At 40.4% G+C, this 18708-nt stretch overlaps 3 protein-coding genes across 6 annotated transcripts; 1 reads left to right on the top strand and 2 right to left on the bottom strand.

Moving 5' to 3' along the window:
- Positions 1 to 1110: 1110 nt before the first annotated feature.
- On the bottom strand, positions 1111 to 4591 carry LOC122087042 (FT-interacting protein 7). The gene has a single exon (XM_042656015.1). The coding sequence runs from the start codon at positions 4427 to 4429 to the stop codon at positions 1445 to 1447; it is 2985 nt and encodes a 994-aa protein (XP_042511949.1). The 5' UTR covers positions 4430 to 4591; the 3' UTR covers positions 1111 to 1444.
- A 2328-nt stretch (positions 4592 to 6919) lies between these two features.
- LOC122085626 (transcription factor IIIB 90 kDa subunit-like) lies at positions 6920 to 15114 on the top strand. Of its 4 annotated transcripts, none has more exons than XM_042654119.1 (8): positions 6920 to 7157; positions 8102 to 8170; positions 8287 to 8408; positions 8966 to 9046; positions 12097 to 12171; positions 12755 to 12844; positions 13059 to 13112; positions 14635 to 15114. In XM_042654119.1, the coding sequence occupies exons 2-8, from the start codon at positions 8143 to 8145 to the stop codon at positions 14845 to 14847; spliced, it is 663 nt and encodes a 220-aa protein (XP_042510053.1). In that variant the 5' UTR covers positions 6920 to 7157; positions 8102 to 8142; the 3' UTR covers positions 14848 to 15114. The 4 variants fall into 4 exon arrangements, with proteins under 4 accessions (XP_042510053.1, XP_042510052.1, XP_042510054.1 ...); XM_042654118.1 differs by having other exon boundaries at positions 6920 to 7239; XM_042654120.1 differs by lacking the exon at positions 6920 to 7157 and adding an exon at positions 7351 to 7670.
- A 1962-nt stretch (positions 15115 to 17076) lies between these two features.
- LOC122087611 lies at positions 17077 to 17918 on the bottom strand. The gene is made up of 3 exons (XM_042656806.1): positions 17733 to 17918; positions 17544 to 17599; positions 17077 to 17400 (listed from the first exon to the last, which is right to left on the bottom strand). The coding sequence occupies exons 1-3, from the start codon at positions 17818 to 17820 to the stop codon at positions 17254 to 17256; spliced, it is 291 nt and encodes a 96-aa protein (XP_042512740.1). The 5' UTR covers positions 17821 to 17918; the 3' UTR covers positions 17077 to 17253.
- Between the last annotated feature and the right edge of the window lie 790 nt (positions 17919 to 18708).

Genomic DNA, 18708 nt, shown 5'->3' with positions numbered 1-18708 from the left:
GCTACGTCTCCCACAAAGTTTGAACACATCACCTCTCCAAAGTTGTTTTTTAATCAATGTATTTATATGTAAAAAACTTTGGTGCCACGTTGGAAATAGAAGAGAATGAAATGAAGTTTATATATTACCATTATTGGGACCAAATGGATTTACATGGTTGATAGGAGAAGTGGTATGACATCACATCATTTGAAATGAACTTGGGTGTGGTTGTTATATAGAGACAATGCAAAGCTTGCAGAATCAACATTAACAATGTTCTTCAAGATGGCTTGTAGAATCCAAGTTAAGTGGCTTGTTTCAAGTTAGGTTATTATTGGGTGACATATGTTTAGGTCGGATTTCAGATCTATTACATGTACAAGGGGTAAAATTGTAATCGTGCGCGGATTCAGGATTTTTAAGATTTTCTATATACCGCCTCTATGCAAAAAGCTCTACATACAAACAATAAATATCACATTCTGAGATAGAGAACAATGTAGATTTTTTTATTTCAAACTTAGTAAAAAAATTATCCATTTCTCTCTAGTGATTTCACTAAGAATTCCTACTCAAACCACACTAATTGGGCAAGAGAACACTAATTTGTGTCTACACCCTCCAATGAAGGATGTATCCATCAGAGAGCACACAAGGGGGCAGTGAGTCATTTCACAACACCTATAAGAGGGCATAGGGATCAATACTTATTAGTATTCTTTTTTCCTAAATGATTTATGGGAGAAAGAACTCTGTCCAGTATTTTCACATCCACACATACACACAACCCCTATTTTTAGAAGATTGTGAAAAAACTGCTCTTACCCCTTCAAAATAGGAGCTATGTATGTGCACGCAAGAGAATGCTAGACAAACAAAGGTCCTCCTTCCATGCTCTATATTGAATATTGATTGGGTTGACCTAAAAAGAGATCTACACAATCAGTAGAATAGAAGTTAACCTCTTTTTTCTTTTTCTTTTTTTCTTTTTTTTTTAGAAGTTGACCAAAATGTTGACCAATGTACCCTCTCTAGGAGGCTCCTACCCTACTTAATTTGTATTCGTCTAATCACGTAATAAAATTATTCTCGAATTACTAAAAAACACGCACCCAGAAATCCAGCACCTTTTACACAAGCCGATTCTCTATTAAATGAAAGCTATTATAACGGTCACCTGCCTATAACTCAACTTTTTTTTTTTGGGGGGGTGGGGTCCGAACAATATTCAAACTTCGACAAACCCCAACCCCAGAATGCCAAATGCATTTAAAGAAGATTAAATTCATCAATGGCCCACGAACACTAACGGTTACCCTCCCCCACTTTAATAACTTATTCTTCCAAAAGGCCAAAAAAAATACAGTAATAATTGAATTAATTTCAATTTAATTTAAGCATTCAGAAGGCACTTATCCTCTATTACCTGCATGGAAAGTGCATTAGAGTCGCCGGAAAATTCTTAGAGGATTTGATCGGAGAGTGATGGGAGTCGCCGGAAAAAATTGACTGGTACGGATGGCATGTCGTCGCGAAACCTTGGGTGGCGTAAGTAATAGAATCCCGACACCAACACGAACGCCTTGAATGGCACCATATAAAATACCAATGAAGCGAAGAGGCAAAATACCACAAATATCCCCGTTGCACGTGGGTCCCTCCAATTGAGCAAGGCATCCACACGCTCACCTTGAGCTGCTAAGTCCCCTAGCAACGACTGCGCACGCCCAGCTAATGCTCGTAACCGCTCATACCTTGTGCGTATCTGATCGGCTGATCGTGTGGTTGGGAATCCATCAAATTCCTCATCAAGCTCATCAAGACCCACTGCATCAACATAAGATAGTCTCGGATCCATGCTAGATGGAGTTCTCTGCCGGCTCCGAAACCGCAAGGTCACGATGAAGAAGGCATACATGAATATGGTAGGAAGTATAAGGTGAGGGCATAACACGATTGCCACGAGTAATACGTGGACTAGTATGGTCGTCGATGGGTACACCCAAGTCCTGATCCCATCCAACCATCGCGCTAGGGCTGCGGCTCGGGTCAGGCATCCCACGACCCGGAACCAATTGGCCTTACTCCGCCTCATACTCCACACATGGATATCCGAGTCTAACATGTACTGGACCACTTCTTGACCCATGGGCGGTTCAGACCGTGCGAGACGTGCCGTCACTATCCTCATCGCTGTGTGCCGTAAGATGTCTTGTCGGCCGGGACCCAGAGGCCTTACGTAATGCATCCGCGGGAGCATCGGACTAGTGTATGCCTGAAGGAGGCTCACCCATGATGAACACGAGAACCGTACGGCCAGCTCAATCTCTCCCATCTTCTTGGCCCCACCGGGTTGTAGAACCACTAGTGAATATGAATTCAGGTACGCACGATTGGTATCAAGGTTAGATAGCCTTATGCGCAGCTTCCCAATACGAGCATCCCTCCCATGCTTCCCTGCTTCGTCATGTTTGTACCGTCCGTTGTCGAATACTCCAATGGTGAGAACGGTGCATGGATCGTAGACGTCCCACGTGTACTGCTCATTCCACCGTGGATTGAACCTATCAAGGATCGTACGGGTGCGGAACCACTTGGGCCCATACTTGGCAACCACATAAGCATCGGTGGTCCCACGAGTCCCGTCCTTCGTTTTAACAGGCAATAAATTGGTGGCCCCACGGATTCCCACCTCAAGTAAACCGATCGGCGGCTTGGATAGCTGTTTGGCTGCGGCTCGGACATCACTCGTCACGTGCGCGGCTTCGTCTAGCACGTGATAACCACCTTCTAAACAGACTCTAACGTGTATGCGCCCGGTGTACGGTCTACTCTCATCACCCACCAGATTAAACCATCGAGAACGTAACTCCGTTTGATCATCCGTCCGCCGATCGATACTGGGCACGTGTACCTTGGCATGGCCCACCGACTGTCCACTCGATACATCTTCCACTGTTATCACCAAAAACGGCTCAAATGGCTCTGCTGCGATGAAAATAAGATCTTCGTTCCAAGTTGGGTTAGCCGAGCTGGATGAGCTGATGGAGCTAATGGAGCTCCTACTCGTCTTGAAAAGTTGGGCGCCGAGCTGAGCCCTCACGTAAAGTTCGGGGCCACGAGCCTTAGGCTCGGTAGCCGAAGCTAGCTGCAAATCTTGGGTTTGGATGACCGTTAGCCTTAGGTACCACAGCTTCGGGGAGAGATACACCTTGGCTCGGGTTTCCGGTATCAACCCACCGGAATCCGATTGCCACGCTTCCTGAAAAGCTTCATCCTCCTGAGTTCCGATCCAAACCGCCAACATTATGTCAGTTCCGGTAGTGTCTTCCGGCGGACCTTCGAGAGTATACCACTGTGGAGCGAGAGGACTGTCTGGTGGTACTCTGTTCGGTACTTCCTGTAGATCAAAAGAAACCGTACCTAGAGAAGTATCCGTAGAAGTATTCGTCTCTGCGTCTTTCTTCTCTACCCAGACTGATACCTCCAAGGCCGCAGAGTTGAGGCCTTCTTTGTCGAAAGCGAAGACTTGATCCCAGTCCTTATTAGTCACTCTCTTCGTATGGATGACATGGGTCCCGATCACAAGTTTGGCGTGTATGGAGGAACCAGCCTCCGCATCTGTGCGTTTGGCCTTGAGTACGCGTACGTAGAGAAAAGGCATTCGATCGACTAGATCATAGGAGCTACGGCTGCGATCTTTGCTGAGTGGACGGATATCCAAGTCGTTTACGCCGGAATCCTGCCGCTTCCTCGCTAGCGTTTTCTCCTTCTGCTGCTTTTGATTATCAGTCTGAGCGAGGGGAAGATTTTCCACAGCCTGAGGCGGAGGCGGAGGCGTCGCCGCTGCTGGAGTCTCCGCAGGTTTTGCATCCTCCGATGGTTTTTCTTCTGTTGCCGCCGCTGGTTTTTCCTCCTCCTTTTTCTCTTCATCTTTCTTCTCTTCCTTCTTTTCCTCTTCTTTCTCCGCCGATGGTGCCGCATCAGCCGCTGCTGGAGCTTCTGATTTCTCCTCCGCGGCCTTGTCGGAAGCTGGAACATCTTCGTCGACATAATACACCTTCAAGCCCATTTCTCCTTTGATCTGCGAAAAGACGCTCCTTTTCTCCAGAGGGTAATAAACTAACGTTTCAGATCCCAATTTCACAAAACCACTACCGGAGATCTTGACTTTACCGAGGAAATTACTCCGCCTCACCGTCTTCTTATCGTTGTAGATGTTAAGCTCAAGGATTTCAGCGGCCATGGACTCCGGATCATTAACTAGAAACTCGAGCTTCTCATCCCACTGTGGATTCAGATCTCTGAACTTCGTCTTCGTCCGTCGCCTCTGGCCATCGAAATCAACGATCACATAAGCACTGGCGGTTCCTTGCCCGTCCTTGGGCATTAGATTTCTCGCATTGCAGACTTCAACGATGAGCTTCCGACTGCAATTATCTGCCATTTTTGCAAGCCGAAGAACCAATCTTTCTGGTTTTGAAACGAATTCCCGAGTCTCAAACTCCGAAAGAACAGGATTTCTTTTTTTGAAACTGCAACTCAAAACTCAAATTCAAACTCGACTTTACTGTTTGACTGATGCTTTAAAATGAAAATCTCAGCTCTGGGAGAGGGACATGAAGCTTAAAAAGGTCGGGGGAGCGAAGTGCCACGTCATGATTGACACGTAAGTTATGCTGTCGTACCATGTGGCGAAGCCTCGGTGGACGAGCTAATTCTGGACGGATTGAGCTAAGCCAAGGGCTAAGAGCATCTTCGTGTGGGTTCGTTCGCTTCACTGAGCAGCGTGCCTGGTGCTGACTACTGTGAGAGTTTGGGTCCAGGATTGAAAAATATAAAGAGTTGGTTATTTACGAAAGTACCCCTGTATCCTACGTGTATAAGAAAGTAACCGTCCGTTAACGTATTGGATCAATAAATTGTGCGCTGACCACGTCTTACATGCCAGCTAGATATGCTTTGTCATTTTACTTATTTTGACCGTTAGATTTGGACCACCTTAGAGCAGGGAGGTGGGTAGGAAGGAATAACTCTGGTTCTCATGGATAAGCCAAAAACCGGTCCAAACCCAAACCATTTTTTAGTTTGGGCTGGCCGATCTGTTCAAGAATTTCCTCCATATATGGCTACATCAAACACCACCAATGGATTAACAAATGGGTCAAACCCGATTCAACCCATTGCCAAATGCCAACCCTAGATGTGGCAATCTCGTATGTTCTTGATCCGTAAATTTTAAATCCATTAAGTGAAGAGAGAATGGATTTTAAATCTACGGACCAGAGATATACAAGATTGTTCTCATATGTGAATTTGATTCGGAATCAGCTATGACTTGGGTGGACCATAGAGTAGATTAAACGACTCAAAATCTCTAATAATAGGGTAACTTTGTAATCTCCTTTCGATGGATTAAGAATCTAAGATGTTCCAAAATAAATAGTGTTGGGATTTGGCTTCTTGTAGGCATTGGCATAAGGCAGACAAATAAATGGCCACTTGCTTGTCTGAATCTCTGCACAAAATGAACGTTGGGTTGTTTTGTTGTTGAGCTACCTTGAAGCTTTTCAGAAAGTTAGTAATAAGATGTAAAGATTAAAGAAAAAAACTGAAAAGATAATGGAAAGTTTAACTTTACATTGGTTATGGTACAGCCTTAATGAGTAGATTTAATGCCATTTACATGACTCTCACAAAAATGTCAATAGAATAATGATAGCTCCTTGCTAAAAAAATGATAATAATATCTGATACCTCCAGTTACTCCATGTGATTTATGTATGTTTCTTTGTGTCTGATTCTAATTACCATTTTTTGTTTAGTTTTCAAAAATTATTTAATACAGAGTAAAAAAATGTTTTCAAAATGAATGTTAAAGAAAGGCAAAAGGTTTTATATTGTGATTTTCAGTCGTTGGATGAGAGTTAGGGGTAGAAATGTAATTACACATCTTTTCTCCTTATCCAACTGTTGAAGGAAATAAAAGACTAGGTCCTTCAAAGGCTAATGATTCAAATTGAATCTCCACTTTTTACACCAAAAAAAAAAAAACAGTGAGAGTTTGTTTATTATTTATTAGAAAATGATTCCTAACTGACCGTGTGCCTTCAGATATAGGGGTGGTGAAGAAGACTATCTTTTCCCTCTAATTGGATGCTTGTGAGCCATCCCTAGTTGTTGATTCCTGCATTGGCATGCAAGGCACAATGGCCATGTGACTATCTAGCTAGATAGTGATCCTAATAGGAATAAAAATTTTAGCCATATCATCCCACCACATGTATAAAATTGATAAGTCACTCTGATAAGCTTATCACGTGGTCCATCTAAAACAACTTTGGCCTATTTACAAGTTGAGAAAAGAAAAAAAAAAAAATATGCTTGGTGCATGCACACGCCAACTTGTTAACCAATAGAGGGAGTGTAAGAGCATTTTTAGCACATGGTAGGGCAGGGGTAAGCAAGGTCATTTCGGTGCCCTGCTGTGTTTGAGCGTGGGGTAATGCAAGCGGATTGCATTTTTTCTCTTTCACAATTATTCCTATATTATTTATGGGGAGAAAGTTGGCATCATGCCCAACTTTCGATAAGTTACAAGCATATATCAATCACAAAGGTTGAACACAAAATGACAAGGGAGTTCTTTCCGAAGGGAGAGGGGAGAGAATGACACATGTTAGGCACAACAGCAAAATTATCCATTTTTTCTACACACTGATTGGTGGAACTTGGAACCCATTCTCATAGGTCCACTACCTTTTTTGCCACATGGACAAGACGATTTGGCATTCTACAATCGATGAGTACATACGAGTCCGAATCAGGTACTCGTATAAGAATCATTCTCTTACCGTATTTGATCGACACTTAAGACTTCACTTAATCTCTCTCTTTTTTTAATTAGTTTTTATTTTCAATGGAATCCAACTGTGGATCAAACACGATACGGGTATGATTCTCACACGAGGACTTGATCCACACCGGAGTACATACATTCGTGCTTCACTTCCCTCGGCCATGTTCAGCAAACCCTAGACATACCCTAGTAATAGTCCCACACTTTCCACCAATAATACAATTCAATAGAATATGTGCTCCTGTTTCCTCTTATTCACCGGATGAATAGCATTCATTTCACCAGGAGCAAACTTTTTAGCTGCAGATTATTAAATGTAAGTGCCAAATCTTCCTGATCTTCAAGAAAGCTATTCTTCCCGTTAGGCAAGCTTGTGGCCAACACCTTTTACTCCCAAGGTAATTATTTGGCAATGCAAGATCTGGGTTTGGTAGTTTATTGCTGATTTGGCTTTCAGCTGATCTAGATAGCTAATTAGTCAAGTCAGTTGTCATCAACCCATGTAGGTATGGAAAAGTTACTTTATTTTCATGTGCCATGTCTTCAATTAATCCAATATGCCCGGTGCCCACCATGTGTTCGAGTTTAGTTCACGAGATTGAGGACAAATGACATTGGGTTTCCGTTTTATAAGCCATTTTTACCTTCAAAATACCCTTTTGGCTTTCACATTGATCATCACTGAAAACACTGGATTCAGGAGGCAATGCTGCATCCGACCCACAAAATGCATGATAATCTAACCCCCTCAGGGCTTTGTTCACATGGTCATCTTCTTAGATAGCCATCACCACAATCCCCTGATCCAGGTGATCTAATGGAGGAGAAGGTAATGGTGCAACAACATATGTTCTTGGATTCTTCTGTCCTTGATAAAATCGTCCTGTTCTTCATTGACAAGGCTGGGATTACCACCTTCAACTGGTTTGCGATAACCGTAGAATAAGCCTAATAGAAAATGCTACAAACTGAAATAGGCTGAAACTCACGGATTGGATTTGTGCGTTCACCTTTAAGAACCAAATGTAATGTTGATAGGGGTTATCTCCTTAGGGAGCTTTCCTTTCCTGAAGAACTTCCCTGCTTCATGCCACACATCATCCTGCATGTAAGAGGAGCATGGATAAAATGTATGTACTCATTGATTTAAGGTTCTTAAAGATACATCACTGGTTTTGTTACTTGCTATTATGCTTTCCTTTTGTTTATCTGGTTGTTTTTTTATTGTATTTGCCATTTTCTTATTTTCCATTTTATCAGTTTGAGAAAGGAGAGGAACCTGTAAGAGAAGAATATCAGATATGATTGAAAATGACAGGATCGACTATGGTGAGTGTGCAAGTCTTTTCCTAAGTAAAAAAAATATGTCATGACATAATTTCTAATCTTTCATTGTTATATTGTATGGATGCCGAAAACTTATTCGGGAAGATGTCTTGTTTCAGGGGCTGCTGCTGAGTATCACTTTGTTGATCAGGGTGGTTCTTGTCAATCACATGGAAATGAGAATATGGATAATGTAGTAGGTGATGAATCCGAAAGCTTATCTGATATTGATGATATTGAGGTATGGCTATTTGCTGCATGTCTATGTTTATCTTTGGCGGAAAAATCCAATTATCAATACAATCTTCAATAATCACAATGGCCTTGGGATATTGTTTTTAGTGTTCAATTCCCACAATCTCCCATATTTCCTCTTAGTAAATTTTTTTTATCCAAGGAGTGATTACATCGTGGGTAGCTTACCTGATCAAATCAAATAGTGAAAAAGGTATTCAGGGGTATCCTAGATACGTTTTTTCCGTCCTTAGGATTCATTGGTCTAGTCATCCTGTGAGATGTAGTCATTTTATTGTTGTCCTTTTTTCCCCTGAAAATATCAACAGCATAATGAAGCTAGCTCTGCTCATTTAATTATTCCAAATCCTAGGTGTAGCTTTCCTCAATGAGAAGGTTTCTGATCTAAAAGTTGCATCCATGGATGCTCTTGTGTTTTTATATCCATTTTTTCATTGTCTCTGTACTTCCATGCATGTTTTTCATATTATGTCTCCTCCCCAACCCTTCTGTTTCTGTTTAATTTGGTGGGTTTATACCCTTATTTTTTTTAATGCTGCATAGGTTGGTGGTTACCTTCACAATGAGGAGGAGAAACGCTATAAAAAGATCATCTGGGAAAAAATGAACAGCGAGTATCTTGAGGTATATGATTCATTCTTCTTTTATTGCCCCTCTCCCCGGTCTTGACAAATAACAAATATTGTATTGAGAAAAGGGGAAATGAATAGATTGTAAATAGATGGATGAGTCTATGACTGATAAGAATCTAGTCCTTGACGTAAATTACGACTACAATATATATGGGTCGAAGCCCAACTAAAATGCTGTGTCCCACGTAGTTAAGGCCTTGCCTAGGTCCCAAGGCCTGCAGTCACCTAGTTTTTTTTACAACTCAGCCCTCGCCTTGGTTGTGAACAACTCATCTATGTTGGATTTTTGGCCTTGGTTGCCTTGGCGAGGTTTGATCCACGTAGGCACCATTTTGGGTCATTTGTGCCTCTTTCCTCTTACTTTCATTGTCCATCTTTCATCTCTATGCCATGATCTTTATCTTTTCCTTTTCTTATTTTCTTCATTTCTCCTTTTGTATTTGGACCTCAGTTTCCCCTACTTTGTTTTGCATGTATCCTTGTAGCTGACCCATTAAGTTGGGATAAGGCTGAGTTTGTTGTTTCTCTCTCTCTACAACAACAAACATAACCTTATCCCAACTGAATGGGGTCGGCTACATGGATCCAATGTTGTAAAATAGTAGAAAGTAATGAAGCTAAATTATTCATAGAAGATAGGTTAAAAGGAGAAAAATATGGGGAATAAGTTTAGAGGGTAACGTAGAATATAGATACACATCAGGGACACATCCCTTAAAGGGGGTCAGCAACACGGGTCCTTGTCCTCCACAAAACTCTTTCCGAAGTCATACTAGAATTGAGCCCTACAAGTTGCATATCTTTTCGTATCTTTTCGTACTACCTCGTTAATAGTCATCTTAGGTCTACCCTTACTTTTTTCTAGTGCCTTCCCAATAAATCTGGTCACTCTTCCGTATTGGAGCCTCCATTAGTCTCCGTTGGACATGGCCATACCACCTCAATCGGCTCTCGCGGAATTTGTCCTGGATCGGTGCAACCCTCACATCATATCTAATATTCTCATTCCTTACCTTATCTATCCTGGTCTTCCCACACATACCTCTCAACATTCTCATTTCAGCTATGCTCAGTTTGTTCACATTACTCTTCTTAGCTGCTCAACATTCTGCTCCATACATCATAGTCGGTCGTATAACTGTCCGGTAAAATTTTCCCTTGAGTTTAATGGGTATTCTTTTGTCATATAATACTCCCAACACGCTTCTCCACTTCATCCACCCCACTTTAATCCTATGAGCAATATCATCATCTATGTCCCTCTGTTTGTCAATGATAGACCCCAAGTATTTAAAACAGTCCCTCCGAGGTAGTTCCTGTTCCCCAAGCTTCACCACTCCCCTCTTCTAAATTGACTGAAGGGGCACATCATATATTCTGTTTTCGTTCTACTTAACCTAAAACCTCTTGATTCAAAGTTTGATCTCTATAGCTCCAGTTTAGTATTAATTTCATTCATAGTTTCATCTATCAGCACAATATCATCCACAAATAGCATACACCACGGGACTGAGTCTTGGATGTGCCTGGTTAGGTCATCCATAATGAGTGCAAACAGATAGGGGCTTAGAGTCCTTGATGTAACCCAATAGTGATCGGGAATTCGTTACATTGCCCGTCTCTCATTTTCACACTCGTCACCGCTCCCTCGTACATGTCCTTAATTATATCCACATAGTTAGTTTGACCCCTCTTCTGAAGGATATGCCAAATTAGTTCTCTCGGGACTCTATCATATGCTTTCTCTAGATCAATAAAGACCATATGTAGATCCTTTGTGTGGGCTCTAAAGACTTCCATAAACCTCCTTAGAAGGTAAATGGCTTCTGTTGTTGATCTCCCTGGCATGAAACCGAATTGGTTCTCCGATTCTTTGGTTTTCTTTCTTAGGTGGGTTTCAATAACCTTTTCCCATAGCTTCATGGTGTGGCTCATAAGCTTTGTGCCCCTATAGTTATTACAGTTTTGGACGTCCCCTTTGTTCTTATAAATCGGAACCACAATGCTTCTCCTCCACTCATTCGGCATAGACTTTGTACTCAAGATCATGTTGAACAGCTTAGTCAACCAAGCCACCCCACGTCCTCCCAAGCTCTTCCAAACTTTGATTGGAATTTCATCGGGACCCGTCGTTCGCACTATATTCATCCTTCGCATGGCCTCTCTTAACTTCGATTTTGTCAACTTGCGGTAACACTCTCCCGGAATAACCTTACAATCTTTACAAAGCATTATGTCGGGTCTTTTAGTCATAAAGAAATCAATCTGGCTTGTGTGCAATCCACTCTTATAAGTAACTAAGTGTGCTTCTTTTTTCTCGAAGAAAGTATTTGTAATGCAGAGGTCATATGCCATTGCAAAGTCCAACACTGAGGTCCCCTCTATGTTCCTCTCCCCGACTCCGTATCTTCCATGCACCTCTTCGTATCCTCTACGCTCCTTACCCACATGGCCATTAAGATCCCCACCAATAATAACTTTCTCCCTCGGACCGAGACTCTGCATCATTTCATCCATGTGTTCCCAGAATTGTACTTTAACCCTGTCATCAAGCCCTACTTGGGGTGCGTAAGCGCAAACTATGCTAACAATCTCATCCCCAAGCACCAGTTTAATGATGATGATCCTATCTCCAAGTCTCTTAACATCCAATGTTATTGGGTGAGTAACCACCGTTGTAGTTATCCAATGGCAAGAAGGGTGGTTGTAAGATAGTGGCTCTATGTCATAAATGTGAGCTACCAACTGATGAGTTGTGTAGGTACCGAGATTTCAAAATCTACCAAATGTTGGATGGTAACTGTTTTCTCAGTCAATTTCTTTTAGACAAGTGTAATGGGGAACACAGGATCAGCCACCTAAAGGAACCCCAATTATATGGGCATTGTGTAATGAGAAGTTCTTTGGAAAACCATAAAATGTGGTGAAACGCAATTGGGGGCCCTGCCGTCCTATCATTGCTCTTCTTTTCTGTTGTATATTTACCCCTGACTATCCATAAGGGATAAAGTAAAGCCTGTTCTTTGATCCGCTGTTTTACAGAATTGTTCAGAAGACTTCTTCAATGCACAGGAACTTGCTGCTGCGACTACTGCAGCTGTGGCAAAATCAAGAAAGGTAGTTGATCAGGCTTATGTATTATTGCTGTATGATTATACTGCTGTAGTTTGTATTTCAGTTATAGTGAATCCCAAAATTTGTTTTAAAATGTTGTCACCTGATAAGAAGTGGACATTTGATTTTACAAGCATCGAGTGATATTCTAAACCATTAGTTATCTGCATGAATGGGCTGGTAGTTGTGCAGTTCTGTAAGGGATGCATGTCTTTAACTTGAAAAAATTATTTTTGATAGGAATTAGTTGGAAGATTTCATGTGGTGTATGGCAACATGGTTGGATGACTACTATCCTCCCCCCCCCCCCCCCCCCCCCCCTTTTGGAAAGAAGAGAAAAGAAAATTCTGGTTCCACCCCTGCTGCCAGGATGTTTTGCCTGTATGTCAATTTTTCAACATCTGTTATTATTAAATGGATAATGTTGACATTTTTCCATTGCATATTTCTGGGTTTTTTCTGACAGATCTTAAATTTCTGTCCTGCTCTGCCACCTGTTTGATCTACCATCACCTTTTTTTTTGGGCTTATTATACTTTATGCTGTCTCACCCTTCACATATTTTTGTTTTAATTGCTTCTTGCAGGTGAGGAAACAAAAACATGCAGCAAATGCCAAGAATGGAACTCCAACTCAAACTGCTGCTGAAGCCAACCGTGAAATGCTAAGTAAGAAGGTATGCTGGAGAAAAGTCAGTTCTAAATGTGATGTAGATTTCTTTTATAGAAATGATTTATAGTGAGGAGGGTTGTGGCATTCACATGGCTCATACTCCAATATTCTGCCAGTTGTTTGCCTTTTCTATTGTTAATGATTTTGAATGCTTTATATCTTGTTTCTGCATGCTGAACACTGATCTCCTTTACTGAGATCAATTTGTTCTTTGACAGAGACTAAGTTCAAAAATCAACTATGACGCGCTGGAGAAGTTGTTTGCTGATTCTGTATGTTCATCTTCACCTTTTAGTTTTATAGTGCCCCACTATCTCTCTCTCTAACATGTCATATACATGCATGCATGCATGTGTACATTCATATGTATGTATCTGTCTGCATAAAAACATATATACTTGTCTTGGTTAGATTAGCATATACTCTATTTCTGTACATGTGAGAACAAGGCCATTTAATTAGCTTTAAAAGATAAAGTAACCCTTAAGGGACTAATGCAACTCCGGGTCATGAAACCTTGCTTTTGGGTCTCTATGGGCCCACTCAGATGAAGAATTCCCAAACATGAGAATGATTGGTAATTTTACAATTTCCTACATTAGCTAGCTATTCATAAGTCAAATTACAGAATTAACCCCAAATAACTAATTAAATCCCCTACAAACCATTATCAGACCAAAAGCCTGGTTGGGTTCTGGTTTATCTAGGTCTATGTTTCTAGGTCGGCTCATGTCGGTCCAGCCATGATAATACTTCTGCATCAGGGACTTCCTGCAACTCTGTTGATGAGTAACACCCATCATTGGGCCACATCAGCCACCACAAGGAAAGCCCCCTCTCCTGTAGGAAAAGAGTCATGGTTTAAATGTCTGGACAAAAATGGAATAAAACGAGAAAGAACATGAAAAGCAGATGACCAGTCAAACCACATATCCTCCATAATGGAATGAAATCTGCCATATTCGTGGAAAGATTTTTCACATAGTAGGTTCTCTACGGGTAATGCCAGAACTCTGGAATTAGAGCCTTTTTTATTTTCTTTTCCATCTAAGATTATTCTCTAATCAGAGTTTGCACTTTAGGCCGGAACACTTCATTGTCGTAGCTTTCACCCACACTAATTTGAATCCATTTAAATTTCAATGGGAAATTTAGGATAAAAATGAAATGTCCGAGTAGGAACATGTTGAGCTAAACTTATACCCATAATACACAGTGTCGGAATGAGTTTCTGTCTTTATACATGTGGACACATGGGACATTTAGAAAGAGGAAGTGTTCAACAAATTGCCTTCCAGGATGGACCCAACTTGGATATGGTACTTCCCTTTGATACCGGATGATCATTACAAAAGCTTATTTTGGACTGTTAAATAATTTGTGCAAGCCTGCAAACTGCGGTATCAGCACTGCTAGGACGCTTAAAATAATATGGATACTGCTTCTGGAGTGTCACCTTGGATTCTAGCAATCCAAGTGGTTACCCACAGAGCCATTGGCCTGTATTAGGAAGAAGTGTGCTGAGACACATGGAACATATTGATGTCATGCATGAAGGAATCTGTATCATATTCCCAGAAGAAAGGCAGTGAGGGGAAGGAGTTCTGGAAGCTAGCGAATGGTATTTGTAACTAGTTTGCCAATTGTTTGTTTCATCAGAAGTTCTGCTTTGCTTCTGCTGCTGGGATTTGGTGGAGATTCCGTATATCACAGGCACAATTTTCTGTTTGAGTTTCTATTTTATATTTTGATTATATTTTATATCTCATTTGAGTTAACATGGATCCATGGTAGGCGGCTCCGGAGGTCACCAAGAAAAAACGCGTTGGATCGGATCCAGACAGTGATGTCTATGTCTATCAGCAGAAAATTGGCAGAGAATCAGGTGAGAAAGAACTTGAGTCAGATGCGGTGGACAATGATGTTTCGGCTTATGGTGATGACTATTATGGAAATGAGGAGGATGGGTATGGTTATGATAATAATCACGGATATGATGATTATTGATGTGGAACCCAACTCCTTGTATGTTTATATCTTGATTTGACTGGAGGCTCATTTCAACTAGCACCCTGGCTTTTACTCTTACCAGCTGTGATGCAGGTACCATAAAAGTTGTTCCTTGTACCTATCATGTTCCAATGTTCCTTGCATTTTTGCATTTCTTTTACTTTATAGGTGATTGATGAAAGGATGTTTCACAATTTGTTGAAAATTCATTTGAATAATTTATTTGATTGCATTAGATTGAAAAAGTGTTAGGGATTGGTGTTTTATACTCTTATCATTGATACCCTTTATTTTTTAGTTGTTCTATATTAGGAGAGACATTATATTTCCATAGCTCATAGGTTGGCACAGATGGTTAGAACTCAGAGACAAAGGAACACTATTAGTGTTGATGTAAATATGTTAATCTTTAATATACCTGTTCTTTCTTTTTTCAGAAAGATTAACCAACTGATGTAGATGAAATTCAGGTTCAGTAGGGCCTTTTTACAGTATCATATAATCCCAAAATTTGAGGATGATCCAATAGTCAGATTGTGAACTGTGTAATGATTCAGAATTAGGAAGAGTCCCAAAAATTTGGGAACCATGATATCAGCAGATCAATGGCACTGATGTAGGACAAACTTTGGCTGAATCACCTATCTAAGAGGGAGAATATCTCCTCCAAATAGGAACCAAATCTAAGGGTTAGATTCCCATTAGGTGGTAGGGTCAATTGGCAGTAAAATTTTAATCTGGTTAAACCAGCAGTGGGTCCACTGGATCTCACTATTGGAATGGCCAAATCAACCCTTGAGTCCTTGACATAATGGTGGAAAACCAACCCGGCTAAGCTTGCAACAACCACCCACAAGCATGGTTCGAGAAATAAGATTGGATCGACCTGGATCAGACAGAAATACCCTTAAGAAAACACCATTTTACTGTTTTACTTTTTACCTATATCAATTCATCGATATGTGATTGGCCAAGAATCAGATCTTCCTCATTGATTTTAATATTCTTTTTTAGGTGTACGGTTTACATCCAACAGGATTGCTTAATTAGCAATAAAGTGACCCTTTAAGTCTTAAACCAATGAAGTTTAATTTAATAATATGGGGTTTTATATGTGATTTACCAAGATTTAAGCTTCTTATTCTTTTTTTTTTTTTTTAAATTGTATTTTCGGTCAGTTCCCAATTCCCATTGGTTAAGTGGTTGGAAAATAAGGTCAAGTCTAAAGATAGTACCCACCTAATAGAGTGATAGACAACCTTAAGAGAACTATATATAAATGTTAGGTGAAGACTATATATAAGATAACTACCAGGCTGCATGGGCATGCACCAAAGTGGGGTCAATGAGAGTGCACATAGGGGCATAAGGGCTGGATTTTTCATTTTGTAGGGGATAGAGTGGTCATTTCAAGGGGGCTGTGTCTGATGCATGAGCTAGAGAATGTTCTTTGATCCCTTGGAAGAAGGATTGCATCTTTGGGAGAAAATAATTCAGAATTATATTAAGAACCCAATCTCATACATCCTAAAGGGGTATGTATTATTACACTTTTAACCCCATCCTTATTCAACGGTTGAAAAGCACTATTGTGCATAAAACTGGGTCCTTTTAGTAAAGTAAGAAAATAGTTAATAGGAAAGAAAAATCAGAACTTCATTTTTTTCTCACCATTTTACTTCCAAGCAACCTAGAAATTTTTTGTTTCCCTTAAGAGTCCAAGTAATTTCTAAAAATATGAATTTATCCAGAAAATCAAGAGTGGGATCCTGATCCTCTCCAGCATGGGATGGGGTGAGGTGAGATCAAGCATCTAGTTGGGGACATTCAAACACGCACCCCAAGAGATTCCTAATCGTAAAATGTTCACTGCACCGCACTGTGCTTGAGAGGATCTGGGTGATCAAGACCCAAGGTTTGTTGGTTACATGACAAAAGGTTGACCTAGTTTGAGTTGTTTGACCCATTGGCTAGACCGTACTATATAATATTTTAACCCAGTCCAGTCCAGACCCTAGCCCAACCCTTTCCAAGTGCATCTGGACTGGGTCTCACTACTGTAAGAAGTGATTCTCCTTCCACTCTTCCCTAATCCCCAGAATTAGGTTTCATATCAAGTTCAGTGTAAATGCACTGTGAAATTATCAGCAACTCATGAAACTACAAAACCCACATCCTACTGATTATTTATCTGTAGTAAAACCATGTGGGTGGGAAGATTTAGACTGGGAAGAATAAGAAACCATGTTTAATATACAAAAGGATCAGAGTTTATGTTACAGAGAAGAGAAGAGAGAGAGAGAGAGAGAGAGAGAGAGCACTCTAACAAGCCAAACCCTATACTAGCAACTAAGATTACATCTCTGCTTGCTTATGTTGACCCATGTATAAAAAAATTCAAATTCAACTTCTTCCAGGAGACCTAGGATCATGGTTGTTGTTTGCTCCAGTTCCTGGGTAGTCATTGGTTTCAATATCCATTCTACCTCTTATAATTGCCTCATCCAACTCTAACCCTTTTCCACCATAGTTCCTCTCATCCATTAAACCCTGCATCATATTATAAACAACTTTACTACAAAACCATCCACATCTGTACGGACACAAAGATCAAGAGAAAAAGGAAGGACAAGGGTGGGGTTTTTTTCTTTTCTTTTTTTTTTTTTGGGGGGGGGGGTGTGTGGGGGGAATACCTGCTCCATAAATTCTTGGATTGGTGTGTACTCTTCATAACCTGACTTGAGGAAAGCTGTGAAACCATATATAAATCATTCTAGATATTTAGTCATATGAAGATGGAAAAGGAATATCAATAGAACAGAGAGAAGAAACTCTACAGGTAGCAACAGAAATCCATGGAATTAGTAATATATTGATCTTACCTGAAGATTGAGGAATTGGTAAGGAGGAAACAACATAGGAGAAGCCCAGAAAGAGTATAAGAAATCGAAGCAAAGCCCTATGCTCCATGAAATTAATCAAATCAAATCAAAGGTTTGCTCGGTTCTGCAATTTGATCATCATTTTATAACGCTGGGTGGTGGGTGGTGGGTGGAGGTTGGTTTTTATAGAACCAAAAAGAACAGGGAATCTGAGACATAAGGCCAGAATATAATAATGCTTTATAAAGTCAACTTAGATTTAATAATGTGAGGTGTGTGTCCCCACTCGCCAAACTTTCTTTATCTGCTTTTTGGTGTTTTTCTTTCTTAATTAATTCATCAGTAATTTTGTACGTGATCGACAGAAACAAAAGAAAATTACCTAATTACATACATAATACATACATCATTTCATTATACCCTATCTAGGGAACTTCTTCCAATTTATCTCGAGTCTTGTTTACTATTTTTAACACCAATATCCATTGAGTGTTTATTTACTTATTTGTTAAAATATATCAATTCAAAATGAAAAAATGGAGAAGAGTTCTTGATCGGGAGTGTAACTCTTGTATCAACACAAGGGCCAATGGGAGCACAACGGGAGGCATCAGTAGGGGAGTATTTCCACATTTCATGAGAGGTAACTAATGAGCACAATTATGTGTGAAATCTTAGGGATATAAATGTACACTTTGCCCCACTTTGGATAGTAGTACATCTATTTTTCTTATTTTTTTTTTTTTTTTTTAGTTTCCAAGTCTACAAGAGAAAATGCTTAAAATGAATCAAGAACTAGTCTAAGTTTGAACTAACTTGTCCAAATGTGGGACCCACTCATTGGTACCACATCCTCTCTCCTACAAAATCCTGAAGATTATTCTTTCTCCTTGCCACCTCACAAAATCTTGAAGATGCCATGTAGAGATTCCTTTCTAATTTAGTCAAGATTGCAAGATATTGGTTAATATTACAG

Source organism: Macadamia integrifolia, chromosome 8, assembly GCF_013358625.1.
Source record: "Macadamia integrifolia cultivar HAES 741 chromosome 8, SCU_Mint_v3, whole genome shotgun sequence".
Lineage (NCBI taxonomy): Eukaryota > Viridiplantae > Streptophyta > Magnoliopsida > Proteales > Proteaceae > Macadamia > Macadamia integrifolia.
Note: the sequence above shows the minus strand (reverse complement) of the source record. Positions and strands in the feature narration are given on the sequence as shown.

Excerpts from the sequence above, each read along its gene's own strand:
- LOC122087042 (XM_042656015.1), bottom strand. The coding sequence starts at position 4,429 with ATGGCAGATAATTGCAGTCGGAAGCTCATCGTTGAAGTCTGCAATGCG.
- LOC122085626 (XM_042654119.1), top strand. The coding sequence starts at position 8,143 with ATGATTGAAAATGACAGGATCGACTATG. Across the intron at positions 8,171-8,286 it reads AAATGACAGGATCGACTATG|GGGCTGCTGCTGAGTATCAC; the intron begins GTGAGTGTGCAA and ends GTCTTGTTTCAG. Across the intron at positions 12,845-13,058 it reads GTGAAATGCTAAGTAAGAAG|AGACTAAGTTCAAAAATCAA; the intron begins GTATGCTGGAGA and ends GTTCTTTGACAG.
- LOC122087611 (XM_042656806.1), bottom strand. The coding sequence starts at position 17,820 with ATGGAGCATAGGGCTTTGCTTCGATTTCTTATACTCTTTCTGGGCTTC. Across the intron at positions 17,600-17,732 it reads ACCAATTCCTCAATCTTCAG|CTTTCCTCAAGTCAGGTTAT; the intron begins GTAAGATCAATA and ends ATGGTTTCACAG. Across the intron at positions 17,401-17,543 it reads TCCAAGAATTTATGGAGCAG|GGTTTAATGGATGAGAGGAA; the intron begins GTATTCCCCCCA and ends AATATGATGCAG.